The 22,552-nt window shown below is 43.6% G+C and overlaps 1 protein-coding gene across 1 annotated transcript in view; it reads right to left on the bottom strand.

Moving 5' to 3' along the window:
- Positions 1–4,020: 4,020 nt before the first annotated feature.
- Positions 4,021–22,552, bottom strand: part of LOC119445320 (small G protein signaling modulator 2-like) — a 161,522-nt gene continuing 142,990 nt past the window's right edge. Inside the window, exon 22 of the mRNA XM_037709634.2 lies at positions 4,021–12,811. Within this exon, the coding sequence (XP_037565562.2) occupies positions 12,723–12,811 (89 nt within the window). The 3' untranslated portion in view covers positions 4,021–12,722. The remainder of the gene's footprint in view (positions 12,812–22,552) is intronic.

Here is a 22,552-nt window from a genome sequence, read left to right as displayed (position 1 = left end):
AAACAAATATCTTATTATCCAGGGCTGTGAAAAATACACTTGTGTACGCAGTACAATTACATTCATGAACTCAAACAAGCCACAAGAAAGAATTGGATTATACCGAAAAAGGGACGAGGAATGGTCTCGGAATGGCATAACCGCAGTATGAGTCAAACCACGGCTTAATTATACATTTTCCAACATACCAACGGGTAAATATGTTTTTGCTGACTTACTAGTACCTAAACATCTGAAGTAAAACACAAGTCAAGAGAGCCCTGAGCAGTGCGCCTAAAAAGAACTTGTAATTTGTCGGCTAGAAACTTTTGCTAATTCTTTGTCTTGCAGTAGGGCCCACACAAGCCAGTCATCGTTGTTCACTGCCACCTCACGGTGTGCGCACGTCTTCATTTTTTCTTGTCACAATACTCCCGCATTGCTATTTCTGCCTGCTAACGCGCATCTCCAGTATGCTGTTGCACAAGACCGTGTCCCTTGGGAGACACATAGCTTCCTGCCACACGCTGCTGTCTGCATATGGCTAATATAAACTACTAGGTGCTCACTCCGCCCTTCGCCGCAACGCCTCTTTAAGCCTCATGTGTTATTTGTGCAGAAGTTTCTGTGGCATTTGCACTCCTACTGCCCTTCCCGGCTGTGCGTGCCTGGCTGCAGCGATTGGTGTGTTCTTGTGAAGTATGGCAGAGGCTTCTCTTTATGTCTGAAATATATAAGATACTTCTTTGAGCAAAGAATTAACGAGTGTGGGAACATTTACCGCTGTGACAGGAGCCACTGCTGATGTTCTTACTGGTTACTGACTAAAATACATTGAGCCATGCTTTAAACGGCATGAGCCTTCTGCGCCTTCAGCTTGAAAGACATCCGACATCTGCGTCAAAAGGCTATCAGGGTATGGGAGGCAAACACGCCAACTTATCATTTGATGAGCATAAACTAATTCTAACATGATATTGCGGTAAAACTAAAGCTAAGCAATCAGGTTAACTCAAAATTCAGCTTGGCCCCTCATTTTACGGCGTGTCATACAAGCCGTGAGTGATCCCTTCTTAACCGTGCTGTTGAAATAAAGAAATGAAAACCAAGAAAACAGTTATCAAAACTATGAACTACGTGATTTGTTTCTGCAAGCAAACTCTCGGATGGAGACAGAGTGGATGAAGCGCAGGTCATCGCTTCAAATGTTCAGCACGACGCAGACAGCCTTCAATTCACCGTTCCGCTTTGTTCTTGCTACATGAAAAATAAAATAGCCCATAGCAACCGAAGCAGCTATTAATGCACTTTGGTCAGATCCATAGCTAAAAGTTCAATAACAATGACACAATAACATTATATTTCATACCTTGTAACAGCATAAAATGTTATTAGTAGGGATGTGCGAATCGCGAATAGTAGGTTTCCAATCGAATATCGAATCGAATGAAGAAAAAAAGGCCGAATATTGAATATCAGAAAATTTTTCACAAAACTGAACGCTTACAAATTTCGTGCAAGAAAGTACGGTGCTGCACGTGCTCGGGAGTCTCCTAGCATCTCATAACAAGAATGCAGCAAGCTATCACTAACATGTACATAGAAATCAAGATATGCAGTACGGTCTTCTCTTATTAAAGGAAACACCGAATTAGTTTTCCAGTACTTATTCCAGCTCAATTTTAGTATATGAAGGTCTGGAAAATAGTTTATCGATACAAATTGTGTTGAATAGAATCAAGTGCTTTTTTCCTCTGAAACTAATAAATTTGTGACACACAGTTGCACTAAACACCAATGAGCTTCTCAATTTATTAGTTGACCTGTGTTTTGCGGAAATCGTTTATTCATTGCATAGACAACTTTGCTTTCCTGTTTTTCTACACAATACAAAAGGGCTTGCCCAACTTTATGGCAGGTGGATTATTCCAAGGCCAATGTGTGCGACAGACTACAGGACCGCGCATCACGCGACTTGAACGCCGTGACTGTGTACGCAGCCGGTGCTGACAGTAAAGTGCAGGCAGCGTCCGCATCGTTGTATTGTCGGGTTCGGCGTGATTTGCCTACCTGTCAAAGATTCTAAATCTGGAGAGTCACGGAAAGTTCGCGCATCGCTCGCGTCCGCCCCCCTCTTTCCCCTTTCACCCGCCGTCCTCAAATGCATTCAACCGGCCATGACACTATCGCGCCCGCCGTATAAATCCAAAGCTAGTCTTCTGACGGGTTGCTGAAAGCTACAAAAGTTGATCCCTCTTTCATAGGAAACGGTAGAACACGAAAGTGAAACGTGTCTTCACAGAATCTGTTGCATGTTTGCTTCGTGAGCTCAGGTCCGCTGAAACGAAAGGCGTACGATTTGCGGCTCGGCGACCGTGTTACAGGTTTGCTTGGCGCGGCGTCCTCTTGGGGAGCGGCGTCCTGCTGCCCAGTCACTTCGGCGAAGTTACGAGCATTTTGGTCCGTAGTCTCTTGGGCAGCCAGTTGAGTTGCGACGCGCTCAGCTTTAAGAATGCGAGTGACAGAGTTTGCCGCGAACGCGCGAAGGCGTTCTGCTTCATGCTGGCGTGTCTCTCGCCGGACCAAAGCCAGATTCGCCCGTCCACGTCGTTGCCTTGCTGCGCCGCTTAGCGCAGCAGTTTTCTTAGTTGGTGTCATTGCAAGCGAAGCAGTAGGCGGCGTGCCAGCACCGCTGATGCATGTTGAAGCTTCACGGCGTAGGTGACGAGGCGTCACTGGCCACGAAAGACAAACCATGCGCAAAAACTTCGTCGTCACCTCGGCAGAAGGCGTACACCGCCTACACCAGGCTACATCGCGTTAGAGCCTAAGCTGCGCTGAGACTACCGAAGCGCTCACTGTCGGCGCTCATTAGTGTCATGATGCAGTACTTCGCTTCACCGCTCCTAGGTGGAGCCGGCATCCCTGTCAAGAGAGAGAATATTTTACGCGTTCGCGCCGACGTCACATCCGTTACAGGAAGTTGATGGTGGACCCCGGCATAAAACACTTTCCTGTTTAAAGAGACCACCGTACGGTATTTAGCAAAGATGGCAGGTCGTGAACAATTTTGGTGCCATCCCGTGCACTCGCTTTCGTTTGTGAGGCGTTTTGGCGACTTTCTGAGTGTGGCGCGGCTAATACGAATAGGTCTGCGTTGATTCGGTACCAAACCGTAACTTTAGTCGCCGAAGCCCGATGAAGCAGCTGCGATTAGGCCTAATTGCCTGATAGTATGGCCGTGACAAGAATTTGCCGCTGGCCTAAGTTGTAACGGGCCGCATGCCATCACGGAATGCTTGCCGCTAATATGCTCCTACGGGTGGCTGATGAGTGGTCGGTCCCGAATCCACGCGTGCGGATTAACTTAACGGCTGTTGAAGCGGTGTGAAGTTCGTCGCCGCGTATGCATCGCGATATTCTTGTTATCCAGCCCCGCCCTACTGATTCAGCTCAGCACTGACGGACAGGGGCCAGGAGCTGCTGGGAACATATGGGTCCCGTAACTAGGGAACCACCCCGTCTGGTACCTGTGGGCACCACCAATATATTTTGGGCCTAATAAATGTTTATTCATCATCATCATCCGTGCCTGTCGGCGCATAATGGACCCGATCGCCGCACAAGCTTTCAGGTTTAATTGGTGTACAAAATACGTGCTGCTTTTGTTGCCGTTATGTCAGTACGCGTCGCGGTCCCGTCGACCCGGGCGAAGCTTCTACCGACAGAGTATGAGGTAAGCGTCTTCATCTCGCCTGGGTCACACACTTATGCGTGTGTGCGATCGCTTCATCGGGCCGACGTCATGGAGCACTCGCAGTGATGAAGTCCGCTACCACGATCGACTGCCGGCGCGGCCCTGTCCGCGGCGCGCTCAGCGCTCCTTTGGCGCCGAAACCGAAGTGAAACGCTCGAGCGCTTGTACGCCATCGACCACACGCGACATATGGCAGTGCACCAGTCTCTACACTGATTATATCGAATAATCGAAAAATCAAATTGTAGATATTCGATTCGGGAATTGAATTATTTGAACAATCGCTATTCGATTGGATTCGGTGAAATTCGGTATTCACACACCCCTAGTATTTAGTGAAGCCACCATAATCGGTAGAAGCAACAAGGAAGCTATTTTTAGCCCTTTGCAAACAGAAGCAACCGGAGCACCCAGTAGAAGACGCACAACAGCATATAATAAAACCAACTATGCTACAATGCAGTACAACTGACCAAAGGCAAGTAGCTACCATCTTACTCACAATGCGTTACATCCCAAGAATCCTTTTTGTGGAGTCAATGAACCGTGCAAAGCATTAACCAAGTTTACCGACCAATACCGGCTGCACCGGCTTGCACAAATGACAGTGGTTTCTTCTTCATCTATGTAGTAACAAGCAATGCACCTAAAAACTTGTATGCATGAAAAAAGTTTTCTGCGAATACCTAAAACCAACATGCTGAGCATACTCCTATGAACGTACTGCATATGTATTTATACTGTCAACAGTACACAGTTATTTGAATAATAGACTGTATGGATATGCCTCCTACGCGGGCACGTTTGATAACGGTTGAATATATTGACACTGCACGCCAAGCACATTAAGCTGTTCACTTGTAGGAGCACTCTGCTGTGAATACTGATTCAAGCTTCCTCCATCAAAATCAAGATATTCAAATTCAAGTGAAGCTGCTTTGTGCCGACATGTCAAACAAGAAAATGAAAATATTGACATTGTAGGCATTCCAGGAAATTGACCTCAAAAGAGTACAAGTGCTGTAGTCGTTCACTATCAGGTGCCCAACCTTAAATCATTACGAGCATATTAATGTGACTGCTAGGATGGACTGCATTAGCAAAAATAATGCAACCTCCGCATTCAGTAAGATAATTATAACACTTCAGTTAAATAAACTGCCCCGTGAACTGCTTTTTTGAGTCACAGGAACATAAGTAAATATTGAGTTGGTCCTTCCTTGCATGTGCTTCTTTGTTTGTGGAAAGACAACAATCCAAAGCGAATAGTGAGGCCACACCACATCCACTCTGTTCTATCATGCTCAAAATTTCACTGGTTCAGTTAAATGAGAATACAAATCAATAGTGCCCGTGTAACAAGGTACATATGCATGACTTTTATCGAGAAGTCATTGTGCACCATGCAACTTGCTACTTGCCATTTATAACTAATGCTATATAGTACTTATGGTGTACGGACAGCACAGTAGCCTGAACCAACAATCAACAGCATTCTAAATATCTAAAGCCTTTATCATCCCTCCCAACAAGCAACTCGGCCATAAAAATGTACTACAAGAAACTTTCAGCTCTGGCATGCTTCAGAAATGCATAGAATAAACATGAGGGTAGACGACATGACATATTCTTCTTCACACTTCTAAACAAAGGCCCTGCAAAGCCTTTGTTAAACATTTCATGCAGTTTGGTCCTTTATAATATCTCATGGAGCTTGTATGCCAGACTTCATAAAAGTGCAAGAACCATAGTGCATGCAAATGCGTTATTTTAGGATGAGAATCATCACTCACAAATTTCGTGCGCAAATGCATTTGCAATAAAAGTGCTGGTTAGAGGTGTTCTAGGGTCTCTTTGGACATACAGGTGTATTTTGTGTGCCACAATTTAATAAATGTTACCTCTATTAAAACTGTTAAGCAACAATGAACGTCCCAATACACCAGGAACACATTGAATTTTAATGCCAAAATGGCACATGTAAATCTTCCCAACATAGTTTCCGATGCACCTGTGATCACAGCTCACCCTTTCAAAGTCATTTAACACCAGTCCCTTGGAGCTTTAAAGTCAAAGGCCAGCCCAACTTTGAAGTAGATGTGCTGACATTTCGTTCAAATGCCAAAACTGCAACAATACCCAGTGGTGCGGGAGACAAGTGGTGCAAAACAGACGTTTTCTTCTTGCAAGCATAGTTCGACACTGCATAACAGTTGTAAATATATCTTCACTCTCATACCAGATCGGCATTTACTACAAATAATGCTACTTCCAAGGTCTGCAGCTTCTTTTAAGCTTACCCTTAACACAGGATGCCTTCTGCAATTTCCTTCAATAGTTGAATGGAATGCGTTACGCAAGCCTCAAGCAATGAAGCTTGCTCTTGTGATGCAAATCAGAATAATACAAGACACATTAAAACAGAACCAATTTCAGCACAAAATGCCACCATTACAAATAGACAATCACATAATTACATAATGACCAGATGACATAGAATTCTAGATTCTGAGGCTATTGAACAGCTTCTCACATACCCCTTATGTGAAAACCCTGATAAAGGGACCTTTAAGAAAATAAACTGGCATAATCAACACAAAACATTGGTCGCTATAATTATGAACACATTTTGTAGATAAAAAATTGTGCATTCATCAAAACCCTGCTTTTTGTTACCTATGATAGGTTTAGCCACGAACACATACACGTGAATGAACAATATACAACTGTCATACATGAACTATAAGCAAACAGCATGCCTGAGTGAAAAAAATGGACATGCAAAGTGCATAAAATCAATCTTGCTTGAATAATATAACCTCATAGCCACAGCGGTTTGTCCTTGACAACAAGGGATAAACTAGGAATGGACTAGCATAAAAACAATACTCAGTATTGACTAAACTTATGAGCGAAGGAGTAAAAGACACTGCACTAAAGAAAAAGTAAGAGCAAATGCTTTCACACTTCACATTTTTTGTGTAGCACTTGATGCTTGCAATAACGTCCCAGGTTGTTACCAATAGCCACAAGATACAGCAGCTACCACATCTGACATGTTGCCCCGCTCTGCTCGATAGAGTAGGTTCACATTAAGTTGCGTAAAGGAAATATGGAAAGTTGTTCAAGTTAACACAATAAACCTGGAGGATTTCAATTCGCCAAGTGATTAACGCTAAACGTAAATGACAGCTTGTTTTACAAAGCAAATATAATGGCAAAAATAACGACTACAGTTGCTGTTTGGGCCTTTTGGTGTGCCTGGTGCAGATATATATATCACATTACGGGGAAACACACAAGAAAGAAACAAATTATTCATGCGGCACCATGTCTGTAATTTGCTTATTCCTTGCGTTTTTTTTTATAGCGCACTGTATAATCTGTGCAGTGCATAATCACTCCCTCTTTCACGCTGACAGAAGCCGAAATCGAGTTCACAGGACGGAATGAGTGCAATTTAACTCTGTGGTTCTGGCTATCACGTTGTCACAAGAGATGTTACTGCCCACTTTGTTTATTGACGTGTTTTCTAACAAAAATAAAGAGCTGGTATTTTGCACTCTGTCCATTTGCGTCCTTGTTCCCTTCTGTGCATTTATTCCAGTGTAAAACTCAGCACAACTTAACCATGAATGGGTACCAACTAGCCCTTTCATGGCTTTACTTAACGTTAACACTACTGAGCCACCTGCATTTTTGTGCCACGTTCTAATCGAAACATATTTTCGCTATGCTAAAGCACCCTATATTTCTCAGAGTTGCAGAAATCACAATTCTAGCAAACTTAACTATGTATTGGGCCAATCTACGTCCTTTTGCTGAGTGAATCAGAACGCTCACATTAAAGGTGCTGCCTGTGTCAGGCTCTTCAGCTAATCCTGTGCCTTCATTCTTCGGCAACGACTCAAGTGCTTAAGGCCTGATGGGCAGCAGTGCATATGGGTTGTATTCTTCCCCAACAACATCTTAATGTCATTATTATCCCATCCCTGCCTACTAAGATGTCTCAAGAACTTACTTTCCACCCTGCAATGCCAGACGTTACTCAATTCGCATTTCCGAAATCTGTGTACCATTTGGCAATCAGCTAACGCAATTTCACTTAAATGGGCACTAAAAAGAAATATAATCTAAGCGCTAGTAGTGAGTTACACTTCTTCAATACCAAAAATACTACAAGGTGCACAAGCGAAGGACCGATGACGCCGCCGCAATAAGCTTTCCCCACAAGCTTACCCATGACGTCAAGAATTTTGGCGGCGTCCGCATGACCGAAGTTAAATATTCATCGGTAAAAATGCACTACATTCTGTTCTAAAAGAGCCAAATAGTGAATTTAGCACTTTTTTCAAAAACGTTTAAAGAGCCATAACGGCCCAAATGCTGAAAAATATTTCTCAAATCAGTTACATAACACTAAGTACCAGCGCCCTAGGGGCTTTCGAAGTTTAAAAAAGTCTTTCGCATTTGTTTTCTTTTGGAATTATGAACCTATTACGGCAAAATTAACAAAAAATTAGTTTTTCAATAATATATTACCAGTTCAAACATATTTCCCTTTTAGTGCACCCTTCAACTCTGCAGTCTGTCGCTATTTGATACCTTTATCGACTGCGTGGCGACCTCCCTTTTATTTTCCCCCGAAAATCTAGCCCTCTACTGCTAACCATGTCATTGTAATAACCCTCAGCTAGCACAACAGTGTGAATAGTGAGCCTGGCTTTGCGTGCACTGCCTACAATATCACTGCATGGGAAATATAAAAATCTTTAAACAAAATATTTTACAATATATCTCAGTGTTGAGCATGGTAGCAAATAAAACTGAAAAACTGACAGCAAGGTATCATGAAGTACTGGCTTACATTTGCCTATTTTGAGTTGGAAAAACGTCACACTTTTCGACATATTTACTTTAAGATACTTTAAAGGCAATGTACCTCCACAAGCATATAGACGACCTAAATTATGATTAGGGTTGCCACCTCGCCGTTTATTCACCTGCGCAACTGTTTTTTTCCTCACGGTGCCACTCCCGCCTCCAACCCTATGACACATAACTTGCCAGTTTTGCAGTTCTTCCTAAATCGGTACACTATAAGCTGCTCCACAAGCACTGTTCTAGGCGTTTATACTTATCAGACAAGTGAAGTCTCGAAAACAGTTTCATTCCTAATTTCTTGAACTTTCCGTAATTCTTTATTTACAGTGTATTTTCTAGCCATCTTCATTTCCACGTATTGTTGTGTCATTCGTAGATTAATATCTCTTAAGAGTAAATTGTTGGCAGCAACAACACGAACACATTAAATGTACACTAAAGTTTACACTTAGTGCACATTTATATTTAGAGGGTTTGGTACACGTTATATTTAGAGGGTTCACCTTTGGAAAACCTCCCGGACTTTCCTACTATATTTACCACCTTTACAGGTGTCCTGGCTGCTGGCCTTATTTCCTACGGAATTACTCAATGAGAAATCAAGATACCTGAATATCCTCATAGCAACAAATATATGTCCTCGAGAGCACCATTGCTTGCAAACCTTTATGTGCATAGTGGCCGAGGGTTTTGGGTTTGGCGCATTTGCATGGCCGGTCTTTCGCCGAGTAAAGTGCAGTTTACTATTGCACTGTCTCCGGGATCAGCCCGCTCTAGTCGCCGCGCCGTCCACAGATACAGTGTCAGCAATTGAGGCGAATCCCGCAGACAGCATAATGCTTCTTCGCTCGCTCGTTCACCGCACATCTCACTGGCCGCACGGCGCTGGCCAGCCAGCCCATCGTGCGCGATGCAATGGACGAGAATCCATAGCGGATTCGCCCCCACGAAAAATACACCTCAGACGCACGCAAGTGTTCCGTCAAACGCTTTGGGCGTTGATGCCAACACACCAAGACGAGCAAGAAGTGGACGCGTTCGCTCTTCGCGGCTGCCACGAAGGAACTCCTGACAGGCGAGGGAAGGCACCGAGAGAAAGGGCGCGTGCTCTTGGGCAACCCAGCAGCGGGGAAGGGCAGCAAGGACAAATGGGGGACAGCTGTTGCTCGTTCGTTCGTTCGGGCTATTCGCTTACATTGCCATCATCGTCGACTATTTCTGCATAAATTTTTCTCGGTAAAGGTGGCAACCCTAACTGTGATGCAACTTCCGAACAAAGTCATCTGCTGCGCCAACATTGCAGTCAAAGCAAGACGACAAAGCTGAAGCTCACTGTAGCAGTTATGCACCGAGTCTAGCTCACATGACAGTAGAGAACCTAAAGATGTGAGTCGTTAGCAAGATAGCGCCAACCTTTCCCTTTCCCTCAAGAACCACTTATCAATTGGTCGTGGGAGGCGCGACTCTCCGAACTGGACTTGGGAAGCCAATTGGCGACCCTCTACCACGCCCGGCGTGCCGCAGTAGCCAGTGGGGCCCTGGAACGGGGGCTCCACCCACAGTAACCAAGCACGATCTTTATTTAAAGTTGTTTCTCTCTCTCTCTCCATTTCAGCGATCATGCACCTATGTTCCTTGAGAGTATCAAGTCTGCTTGACCACACTATTTTTGTCGAAGTTTGAGTTTGCGTAAGATGTAACTCGGAACTGAAAATGCACTTTACATTGTGCTGACACCCATAGGCAAATAGCTATATTTTTGGTCCCTTGAGAAATTCAGTTCTTTATTGTCAAACTCTTTGATATCCGAAAACCTGCTACTACAAGTTAAACCTTTAAAGTGTATTGACGCAAACCAAATTGATCGATTGATAAATGTGAGAACTTAGTCACTAACCACAATTCTCCAGAAAAACCTGCAGATACCTCTGCATAAAGTGAAATCTTTCGTGCAAATCACTACGAACTGGCAATACAATGGATCAAGAATAAGCAACATGGTTTTATCACGGAGAATGTCATGGTTTTAGGGTGCTTGGAGAGCGCCAATGGGTATGTTAATTTGGCTATAGAGGAAGCCATGCACTACAGAAAGAATGAAAATATTACCACTAGTGCGCATCTTGATAACGAAGATTCACTTTACAAAAAGGAAATTACTTTCTGCTGGAAAAGACCATACCTAAACACGTCTGTTGTCCAGATGTTGTTAAGCAGAGTATATTCTCCAATAAAACGCCAGGAAATGTGGCCACACCACAGTGGTCCCCACTGCTGTTAAAATGTCCAGAGAATTTTGTGACTCGGGCGAAGCATTTGCACATACTACTGCCATTGTCTAAGGGAACAAATATGCTTCAAGCGCTTTTTTTTGTTTTCCAAATACAGCGAGATGCTCGAAGCCAACATTTGCTTTTTGCAATATAGACATTTAAATTACGCTGCTAGAAGCCTGTTTTCTGCACTTATGTATGCTCGTTAGCTCATGTGTGAGACGCAAACTAAATATAGCAAGCAAAATTAAAAGGCAAGAAGCAAGGCATGTACAATCGATATTCTGGAAGCTTTCTTGGTTTCGGGATCAATTGCAGCTTCACATACAGATAACACTTTGGTGAATAGCATCAATAAAATACTGGAAGGTTTCATAATGCATGCAGATTTTTGTGAATACCGACACACTATTGGAGGTTTTCTTCTGTTATAACACTACTATAACTAATGACAGCTTATACAGTTAGAAACTTACAGCTAGTCACACATTTAAAAAGAAGTACAAATGAAAGTGTTTGTCATAAATGATTGTGAAGCCCCCAAAATCACTTTTCCCTTAATGGTCCTAAGTATTTCTGTTTGGTCACCTGCAGAAAACAAAGTTTGTTTTTTCAGATCAATAATATTCTAGTTATGCGAAAAACTTTAAATCAAACACTGCTGCAGTTAGGACACAGAGAACAAAACAGTTCAAGTTCTGCAGGCGATTTAAGTTGGCCAATGCGTTAAAGCTAAAATGAAGTACAAATAGCCGTATTAGAACTGCAATGAGCCTGGTGTGCCCAAGTTAGCTTTATTATTAATCTCTAGAAAAAAATACAGGCTTGCAGCCTGGTCATAGCTTTGTAAGCTGTTCTTATGTGGGCACAGCGTATTTCTATCTAGCACAGCAAGAGAACAGCTTCAAAGTGTGTTTTCCAAGGCAGTCAGTTTGGTGAGCAACACAAGTTGTTTTGGTGAGCACTACAAGCCATTACATTAGTCATGAGCATTATCTGATCAACTCAGGCTGCTCAGTAAGTAGAGCAATCAGTCAAATGTGGTGTAGTGTCCAGCTAGTTTTGGCGGAGCACACGATGCTCAGCCTACTCAGTGACAGGCCAATCTACTGTAGCATAGATGTGGAACACTGAGAATTTGTGGCAGTCGGCAGGCAGACACTAATTAAAGTCCTCACAATGTGGGTGCTTACGATTCATATCAAAGGCGCTCTCATGGCACATAATTAACTTTTGTTGACAACTAATAAAAACAAGCCTGAGCTTTATCACCAATGTTGGAAAGAACATGACAAGAAGCGTTTTGGCAGCAATTAGGCGAGGATTATGACACAGTCTTACATAATTTGGAAAAGGCATGGTAGTAAAGGGCCGTACACAAGCACGCAAAGTCAGTAGTAAACTAAACATCGTTTTGTCTTTGGCACAGCAGCCTTGCTCAGAGTGAAAACGAATGGACTGTCAGTGTATACAAGATTCCCGTGGAAGAGTTGAAATGCCATGTGCTTTCGACAACTTTGCTTGGTTAATGCACTGACACTTTCTACCTCTTTGAACAATGCCCTGATTACGGCCAGGCCTGATAATTTATCGCAGTTTGATATGCGATCTTTCAATTTGCATCCCTAATGTAGCAGTTTGCCAAGTAGCACTGGGGCACATCTGGGGCACCTTGTAAGGACAGGAGGGTCTTGCAGATGATCCTGTAGAATAGTAATCCTATGGCACACATCGTGCATGACCAGTCCAAGGGTCAGATGAACATTTAGACGAAGGGTCAGCGGGCGTGTTGCTGTCATTAGACTGTAGCCGGGCAAGGCAAGGTTCTCCTATCGGTTGTCAATCAACGTCTGGATTTGCAGCACAAGCTCGCGGGCAATCTGTAGCACGGCCTTGGCATCATGTCGCTCGGCCATCTCTGAAAAGCATAAAGACACAACAAGCGTCAGCAGGACAATGCAAGGCAATTTTCTAGAGCCATGGCTCAAGGGAAATTCAACGAATTGAGAACACTACAAAGAATGAGTGACCCATTCGGACATGTTGCTCAAGTTTTGCGACGCCAAGTCTTACTCGTGCAACTATTGTGCATTGCTCACAGAATGCCATGGACGAGGGACAGCTCTTTTTATTCCATTCTGCTGATTCATTCTGCTGCCACATAGCACAATCATCCTTGGAAAAGTCGTGTCTCTGTATGTGCTCCTTGTGCATAGATGGGACACTATAAAAGAAAATCTTCAGACTCCAGTGGCTCCCTCGATTTCTTAAAAATGCGGACAGCATTAATTGACCTATGACTTTTTTACAAGTAGCCAGACTCCTAGGTAATCGTTACCTTAGATGTCAACAAAATGCGGTCATGCCATTCCTGTGTTACTGTCCTTGTCGTGCTGTCATCGGTGATGTCACCATGCCGCTATCGTTGCTGCAGTGTCATTATCATGCTGCCTTATTTGCCATCATTATTGCTTTACCTATTGTATTACCCACCGTAGTTGCTTAGTGGCTATGTAGTTGGGCTGCTGAGCACGAGGTCTCGGGGTCAAATCCCATCCACGGCGGCCGCATTTAGATGGTGGCGAAATGCGACAACACCCGTGTACTTCGATTTAAGTGCACGTTAAAGAACCCCAGGTGGTACAAATTATTCCAAAATTCCCCACTAAGGCGTGCCTCATAATCAGATTGTGGTTCTGGGACGTAAAACCCCATAATTTTGTACTACTGTTATCGTATTCATTGACATGCTGTCCTTAGTGCTGCCACGCCATCATCGTAGTAACGTTGCCGTCTTTGCCACCATAAGTCAGTCGTTACCGCCACCGGCGTTGCGCCCGTACCGTCATCATCTGTAACTGTCGTGCTGTCATTAGCTCCTTTGTTAAAGTCTGTGTCTTCTCTAGAGGACCAGTTTTCTAGCTCAGAACTGCTGTTTGCAGTAAACATTTTGGTATACACATTCCGTTAAACAACAAGAGGTCTGCATATTGTGAAACTTCTTTCTGTACTGCTCAACTGCAGCACAAGACAATCGAAGCGTCTCAACGCTAGCGTAACTGTTTGCCTGCTGAAATAAAGAATATTTTAGTTTCATTCAGCACCGCTGTTAGTCATATGGTACTTTGGTCACAACTGAGATAATGAACGGGTCTGGGTTAATGCTCTACGCGCTCGAGGCGCATTACGCATTCACGCCGTCGGCACTGCCGTTCTTGAACTGCCCCGCTGACGTCGCATGCGCCGCTCACGCTGGAGGTTTAGAGGGTCTTCAAGACGCGGAGCGCGTTCGTTGCAAAAACGACGATGCGAAGTGAGCGCACTGTCAATGCTACGCTCGATCGCCTCAGTGTCGGAACAAGGGCAACCAACCACAGGGGCACTCAACCAGGAGTGGCCTCGTGGTTGCTATCTGGCTCTTGGCTTTTTCTAGGGGTGTATGGTTCCGGGAAAGCTACCCACTCCATGAAAATCCCGTCAAATCCTGTATAACAAAACCCTGAAAATGGTAGCCTGGGCCGCTTCCATGGCGGCAATCTGCCATCTCGCGTTTCAATCCACCTATAAGGTGGGGACGCTCTCAGGTTGGGGAACACCCTTTTCCAAGCGATGAGATATCATAATGGCCGAACGCCTGGTCGGGAGCGCGCTTGTACCTATTTTGCCGGTAGGTACCCGACGGCAGCTCTCATCGGCCTCCCACATCTGCGGTGGATGACCTACCCGAACGCCTTCTGCGGATGGATAAGGGGCGCCCAGCGTGAAACCACGCCTATAAATCTCTATAAGGCCCCCTTTCCAATTGCGAGCTTCCACCCATTAGAAATACCGCTGCGTTTGCGGAGGCACGCGATTCAAACCCAGTATCTCCCGCATAAAAGGCGGGTGCTCTACCGCTGCGTTAGAAGGACATCTGCCGGTCTCTCGCATTCTAGCAATTTATGATCAAGTGGGCGTCCTTCACAAGCGTTGGTTCCCTCATACTGGCCATTGGGTGTCCGTCCTAAGCGTTCGTTCCCTTGTACTAGCCGTGCAGCAGACCGGGAGCGCCGTTTTACCTATTTTAGCTGTTGGTACCCTACGGCAGCTTAATCTGCCTCCCATAGTAGCGGCGGATGCTCGGCTATTTCTGCATTGGTGTGGTGGTAGAAGGGATCTTTATGGACAATTTTCCATCCAGTGGATGTCCTTCCCAAGCATTGGTTCCCTTATACTTGCCGCGCAGCAGACCGCGGCACCGTTTTACCTATTTTACCGGTTGGTACCCTGCGGCAGCATCAGTCTGCCTCCCATAGTAGCAGCGGATGCTCGGCTATTTCGCCATTGGTGTGGTAGCACGAGGGGCACCCGAAGACCTTGCAAATCTCCATGGGACCCCCTTCCGAAATGGGAACCCCTTATGAATACACTGAGTACAAGGTCGTGGGATATCTCTATACGTATGTGGAAAACCGGTGGGTTCCCGGCGATACTGTCATTCGATGCCAGTACCCTTTGCATGCAAGGCGGACGCCCGTCCATTTAGGCATTGTTGCGAAATGTGCCTCCTGTGCACTCTTCCACAGTTAAAGTTGTCTATAGCATAAGTAAGGTAATAATCTAGAAGTGTACTTGACGATCGAAAATAAAAGCCTTCATTTACAACTTGCTGTTTCCTATATAAACTTAACAATCGCCTTTATAATATTCGCAATGATGAATGAGTTGAAATAAAGGGTGTGTGAACGTATATTTCTAATTAGCATCAGCCCAGTGCAGACCAACCAAGAGATTAAGAGAACTTATTGAAGTATTCAAAGATTAAGCCATAGCGAACTAATCAGTAGGTGAATAATTGAAGACTACAACTTCTCACTGTCTCATGTTGGTGTCTCTCCCAAAAGTTAAGGTCGTACGTTTATGATCGCTAACCAGGCTGTCTGTTCTTCATTCATCCCTCGTAATTTGGTGTGGTCGCTCGTAAACCGTTTCTAAGACTAGGCGTAGTAGATACACTACGGTGTATTTCCGTATTGCTACGTTACATTTACTTTCTCTGTTAACTACTACAGGGGCCGTATTCTGGAACGATCCACTTCGGCGATACTATCGCTACGGCCACGCCTCCGACAACGACGCACGCCGATTGGCAGTTATAGCAAAACCGGAAAATAAATGGCGCCATCTAGTACTTCCGGTCTACGTTAATTAGACGTCACGGTGTCGTTTGGTGCTGTTGACATATATTGAATAAACGAACACCTCTGTGTCATCATGCGGCCGATACACAGGTTTGGAATAATATTTTGGCTGATGGAGATGCAAACAACTCGTATAATAACTTTATAACAACATTCAAAGAACGTTACTTTGAATCGTTTCCTCTTTAGACATATCACAGACGAAACAAATCGAAGAAACCATGGATAACAAATTACCTCAAGCGACAGATAAACCATAAAAATAAACTTTACCAGAAGTTCGTTGAAACACGTAATGCGGACTTATGGGCTGGATACAAGACTGTTAGAAATAAGTTGAATAAAGAAAAAGAAAGGGCGAAAAGGGGCTACTACTACCACATGTTTGATCCACAACGTCCAAAGTGACGTAATAACATGTGGAAAAAACTAAATGAAGTACTGAATAAAGGAGCCACTCCCACTAAAATGGATAATCTGGAAATAGACGGAAAAACGCTAAACGTAATTGAGCTTGCAGAACATTTTAATGATGTCTTCGTGAAAAAAAAAGGAAATACCAGCCACAGCGCACAAAAAACGACCGGCATAAATCAGATACCAAACACGATTTTTTTAAACCAACTTCCAGTTCTGAAGTAATTACACTATTCAGTAGAATAAAAAAAATAGTCGCAGCTGTGATCCTGATGGCATAGAAATGCGGCCAATAAATTATGTATTAGACGTCATAGCAGAAGTACTAACACATATATACAACTTGGTGTTATCAACAGGTATTTTTCCAATGCTCATGCAACTAGCAATAGTTACCGCAATATACAAAACAGGAGATAAAAACAATTTAAGCAATTACGGCCAATATCTATACTCCCTATTTTCTCGAAATGTCTTGAAGAAATAATAAATGATAGAATTTATATCTTTTTGAGAAAGTACATTCTTGTTACCGAGTGTCAATACGGTTTCAAAAAGAAGCGTTCAACTGAGAGTGCTCTATTAGCACGGAAATAAATCGTAATATACAATATCGAAAAGAGGCTTTTGACACTTGCATTATATTTGGACTTCAGTAAGGCCTTTGATTGCGTAAGTCATAAATTGTTATAAAACAAATTAAAATGCTGTGGATTTAGAGGAATGTCACTGAAACTTATTCAGTCGTATTTAAGTGCGCGGTCTCAGCACGTTGAAATAAATGTGTTTAAATCACGCACACAACCAATTAGAACCGGGGTGCCACAAGGCAGCATTCTAGGGTTTGTATTAATTTTATTTTACATCAATGACATAATCAACATTGATGAAGATTGTAAATGTATAATTTATGCTGATGATTGCACACTATTTTTTACTGAAAAAAAGTTAGGTACTCTCGAGGCGCTAGCAACAAACACCTGTTATAAGCTTCGCGATTGGTGTACTAAAAACAATTTAACGCTAAATGAAACAAAAACAAAATGTGTCCTTTTTCGAGCCCTTGGCACTACAGTTACCTAACCATATTACCCTAGGCCCATACAAAATTGCAGTAACCAAATCAATTAAGACGCTTGGAGTAATTTTTAATGAACATGTATCCTGGAATGAGCAAATAGACCAGATTATTTTAAAGCTGAGACGCGTGGTTGGTGCTTTAAATCGTTGTCGACGTCTTTTGCCTCTTTCCATAAAGCGACTTATTTATCAAGCTCTCATCCATGCCCACTTGAACTACTGTGCTTTAATATGGGGAAACACTACATTAACGAATTTGAATGAGCTAAAATACTTCAGAAAAGAGCTATTAGGGCAATAGAGAACATACTATACCTTGAATAAACCAGAAATCTTTTTGTTAAGCATAAAATTGCTATTGCGAACGATATATACAAATGCAGGCTGCTACAATCCTACATTAGTGCAAATCGCAGGAAGCTTGACACATTTCTCACACTTGCAAATCTTGAACATACTCAGAGTATTTATTTCTATCGGTATAAACCCCCCTAGAAAATTCCATTCTCACGCACTATTTACGGAACGCAAAGGCTTAGCCACACATTACCAAGCACACTTAACGCATAGGAGCAGCAAGACATCGAAATCAAAACACTAAACCCCACCAATGTAATTAGTTTGTTTTTGTAACAGCGCATTCCTTATATTGTATTGCTTTATATCATTATGTTTTTCACTAAGCATAGAACTACGATGCCATTTTGTGTTCTCTTGCTTTATTATGTGCGAATATGATGCTATAGGTACTATTAATATTTTTCGTACTAGTGAAGTGTATAATGATTATTTATTTTCGCTTTTGTGTTTATCCTGTCAATTTAATTATTCACTTTTTCCTTGTATAATTATTCGCTTTTTGCTTGTATATTAACCTTGTATATTAACCCTGTCATTAACCCTGTCATTGCTGGGTGGACGGTGTTTAGTCAAGCTGCAGTATCCGCAGCTTTTTCGCCGTCTCCCCTTTTTCACCGATGTTTTTGTTTTGGTGAAATAAACAATGACTGACTGACTGACACGAAAACAACACACCCGAGCCGCTCTGCACTCGCACGGTGCGCTCTCTCATGCGTTGTGAAGCGTTGGACAGCGCGTGTTGGTAGTGCATGCTGACGTTACGGGCGGGTTGATTTGCTGAACGTGGCTATCGTAGAGGCGATAGTATCGCCGAGTTGGATCGTTTCAGAATACGGCCCCAGGATAATCAGTATTGTAATCAGTACTGTTGTAATCAGTATATACATCTACATGCGCTCCTTCCATGGGCGCCATTCATACCTCCTACTAATATATTTCTTAACTCCTTGATATCATTTCTAATGCACTCAATCAAATGTATATTTTTATCTCTGCTATCACTTCCTCTCCATTTACTCCTGGCCACGTCTTTTTTTCCTTTCCGTGCGCAATTAATCCACAAAAGCTCTTGGGCTCTTTTAGTATTTGTCACTTCATACCTCGCATAATGAGCATGCCTACACCTCCTCCTTACCTTGACCCAGTCATTCTTTTGTTCCCTTCCCATACGAAATTGCCATTAATAGGTGGCTGCTCCAAATATCGTAGATGCATTTCGCTCAAGGCGTACACGCTGAGAGCTTCGTCATTCAGCGGGGTTTTAATTTCCAGCCATTTGTACTGCTTGCGACCCCTCCACAGGTTAATGTAACAAATTTATGGTCTCTATACTTAGGCTCTTAGCGCGTCTTTTCTTGACTCCTTGTGCTTTAATCCTGCCTTATTACTGGTGCGTCGCTGCATTCAGTACTTAATCTACCTTGCTGAGTGCCTGCGACCCACCTAAAAAAATTTCACGGACGATTACGATACTACCTAATATGAATCTTCAGCGCAGCTGTAAATGTTTTTTGTATACGTGTTCGCGATATATTGGCTGGCACCACGGACAACCTGTCTCGTGCAGCACGTTGCAAACGGAGCGAAGTGTGGCGCGACTGCCTCGCTGATCGGGAGATCGCGAGAGGCATCACGTGGGTGACGTGTGGGCGCGATTCACAGCAGCCACTGCATACAGACCGCCGCTCATGCAGCGCCTTGTTCCATATACGGTATCGGTGGCTTCATCGGTGAAAAGAAGACGCGCGCTACTCTGGCGTCATCTCGTAGCCATCTTGTCCGACACTACGCTTTTCTTCTGACGCTCTCGCCATACCCTCCTCCGCTTTCCGCCTCGAGGTTCCGCTGCACCTCCCTCCTCCGCTTCCCTCTTCGCTAACGCCGTCTTTCATCCGCGCTCCGCGTTCGTTTTCATCCTTCGCAGTGCTCGTTCGCTCGGTTACAAGGGACACCGAGGGACGACGCTGACGCCCGCCGCAGAAATGAGCGCCTAAGGACTGCGCTCTAAAAGGCGCTTGGTGGTCGGCCAAGATGCACATTTATGCCACGGATAAAGAATCACGAAAGCGGTTTGGTCAATGACCGAGCGGAGTGAGCACGAGCACCAACAACACATCTTTTGCTAGCACCCCGCATTTCGGTTAATTCACGACCACGCATGCTTCAAGAAATATTCGTTAATAATGCTACGTTGTAGTCTTTGATAAGATGTACATCATAATTGGCGTTGTAATGACACAAACATGAATATGTTTGAATATGAATATGAATATTGGGATGTTAACATTGTTTTAGAGCAATGGTAAAACATACATGTTGATTATTCGAAAAATATTTGATTGGATTGTCGTTTGACACTATTCGATTCGTATTCGATTCAGTCTCAAAAATTACTATTCACACACCCTTATATGCTCCCGAATACCTCGTACGCCCGGTACACGTAGCATTTTGTATCTGTTTCAACTTCCTGCGCAAATATGAAGTCATAAATAGGAGACATATTTGTACTGAATATCTACTAAATTGACTGGCGCCTGTGCTCTCGTTGGGGCCCTGATACCTGTATTATTGGATTACATATTTCACGAGGTTATTTATCAACAGAACCCTCACATAATGCCAAAAAAGGAAGTCATTGTTGACTTAGTATGCCATGCACACAAAATCAAATACGAAGGCTTAACTGCGCTTCTAGACTCCTGTTAGGACGTTCCTACTAATTATTTAAATATTTATTTATTACGCATAGTGAACATGAACAAAGCTAATTAGGAGAACCTAGAAGAATTCTTTGCTGGGCTAGTTGGTGAACAGACATGTAGAAAGTTGCACGAAAATTCGAAAATTCGCTTTTTTTTCCTTTTCCCGAATTTTCGCGCTACTTTAGACACGTCACCAGAAAAATTTGTAACACAGCGTCACTTTTTACACTCTTTTGAGATACTTCCCAACACAATCAATGCACTTCTGGATACAGTAGTCGAACCATTCCTTCCAAGTATCCCCTTGGAGCTGGGTACACTCATCATCCCAAGCACTTGGAATTAAGGTTCTCTTCACCGGAAAACTGCTTTCCTTTCAGCCTGTTCTTCACGTAAAGGAGCAATGCAGTCACAATGTCCGATCTCTAGGGAAGATTCTAGACCAGCTTCAACCCAGTAATCGACAGATAAATCCAGATAATCCATTCAGGCTTTCTAGCGGTCTGTCGGTGCAATGTCATGGAGCAGAAACCAGGTCTCTAGCCTTGAGCGTGCTCGGATGTTTCCGAGCTGATCAACAACTCTAGACCGACACTTCCTGGTTCCCCGTTCTTGGGACTGTTTCCGTGTGTACACGCTGAAGAGCCCAAATTTTCTTTTTCACAAATCTTAGCTTTCGCAAAGACAGAGGTGTGGCTTTGTCTTTAAAAAACGCGCACTTTCCTCCGGGTGTTAGTAGGGCGTACCAGGTTTCAACAACCGTAATTATGCATCTGACAGCGCGAGTGCTATTTCGGAACTTCTTGAGCCTCTAACGGTACCATGAAACACGGCGTCTCATCTGCTCAATGATCAAGGCATGAGTCAGGCAATGGGAACGCACTTTTCTCACTCGAAGGTGTTCGTGCAGAGACTAATAAATAGCCGGTTAAGGAATATTAAATTTTTCTTCTAATTGGCTAAAGATCACACGCCTGTCCACCGTGAGCATCTTCTGCACAGCAGCAATGTTCTCCTATGAAACGGACGATGCTGGGTGCACTTACTGTTGACTGTCTTGCACTTTTTTTTAGCGGTGAGGGCAATCATCACCCAGCGCAGGAGTAATCTAGCCCAAACACTCATCAACCATGTACAAAGTTCTAGCGCAACACTACTGACCGCAACACTTCGAGCACTTGAGATTGTACTCATAAGAAACTAGGAAACTAGGCTTGTGCTTCCAGCTATAGGGCAAGTTGAAACGTGTCTCCACATGTGTCAACGATTTGCGATATGCGACAATTTGCTGCTTCATATTGCAAAAATTTCTTCGTGACCTTTGTACAAGAAACAAGACATATCAAGACATAAAAATTGCAACTATTCTCCATTTTTGCTTGAGTAACTTTCTGTGAATGCTCATTAAATGTAAATGAAAAGGTGAGCTCTAAGTAGAACACTGCATATGTAGAATTACTTGGGAATACTATGTCATGTCGCTACGAATCTGTTCACTAAAGATGAAGCGGATTCTGATCTAAGTATACGAGACAATATTACGCCGATGTCACATTAACTGCACACGGTCTAAATAAAGCATGCACAATAGTTGCGCCATTTTGACGCGTTTCATTCCGTCAGCACTCTACAGAATCCGCTATGGTTACTGCCAAGAAACAAGCTTTCTTTCATAACGGCGGTGTTGCGTAGCGCGCGAAATGTAGGAAAAGGACAGAGGAGACTAAAGATCGCTAACTTCCAACTGATCTTTATTTGCAGATGAGCATCATTTATATGCGCAGCAAACAGAAAAACCACAGAAAAAAGGAGGATACCCAGAGCCAGTGCATCGTTGATAAGTGAGATCGCTTTTTTAACACGTGCCCACGATGGCCCAACGTCCTGCCAAGTAATCACGCTCAAGCCTTGAGAGAG

This window comes from Dermacentor silvarum, chromosome 3 (assembly GCF_013339745.2).
Source record: "Dermacentor silvarum isolate Dsil-2018 chromosome 3, BIME_Dsil_1.4, whole genome shotgun sequence".
In the NCBI taxonomy this organism is placed as follows: domain Eukaryota; kingdom Metazoa; phylum Arthropoda; class Arachnida; order Ixodida; family Ixodidae; genus Dermacentor; species Dermacentor silvarum.
Note: the sequence above shows the minus strand (reverse complement) of the source record. Positions and strands in the feature narration are given on the sequence as shown.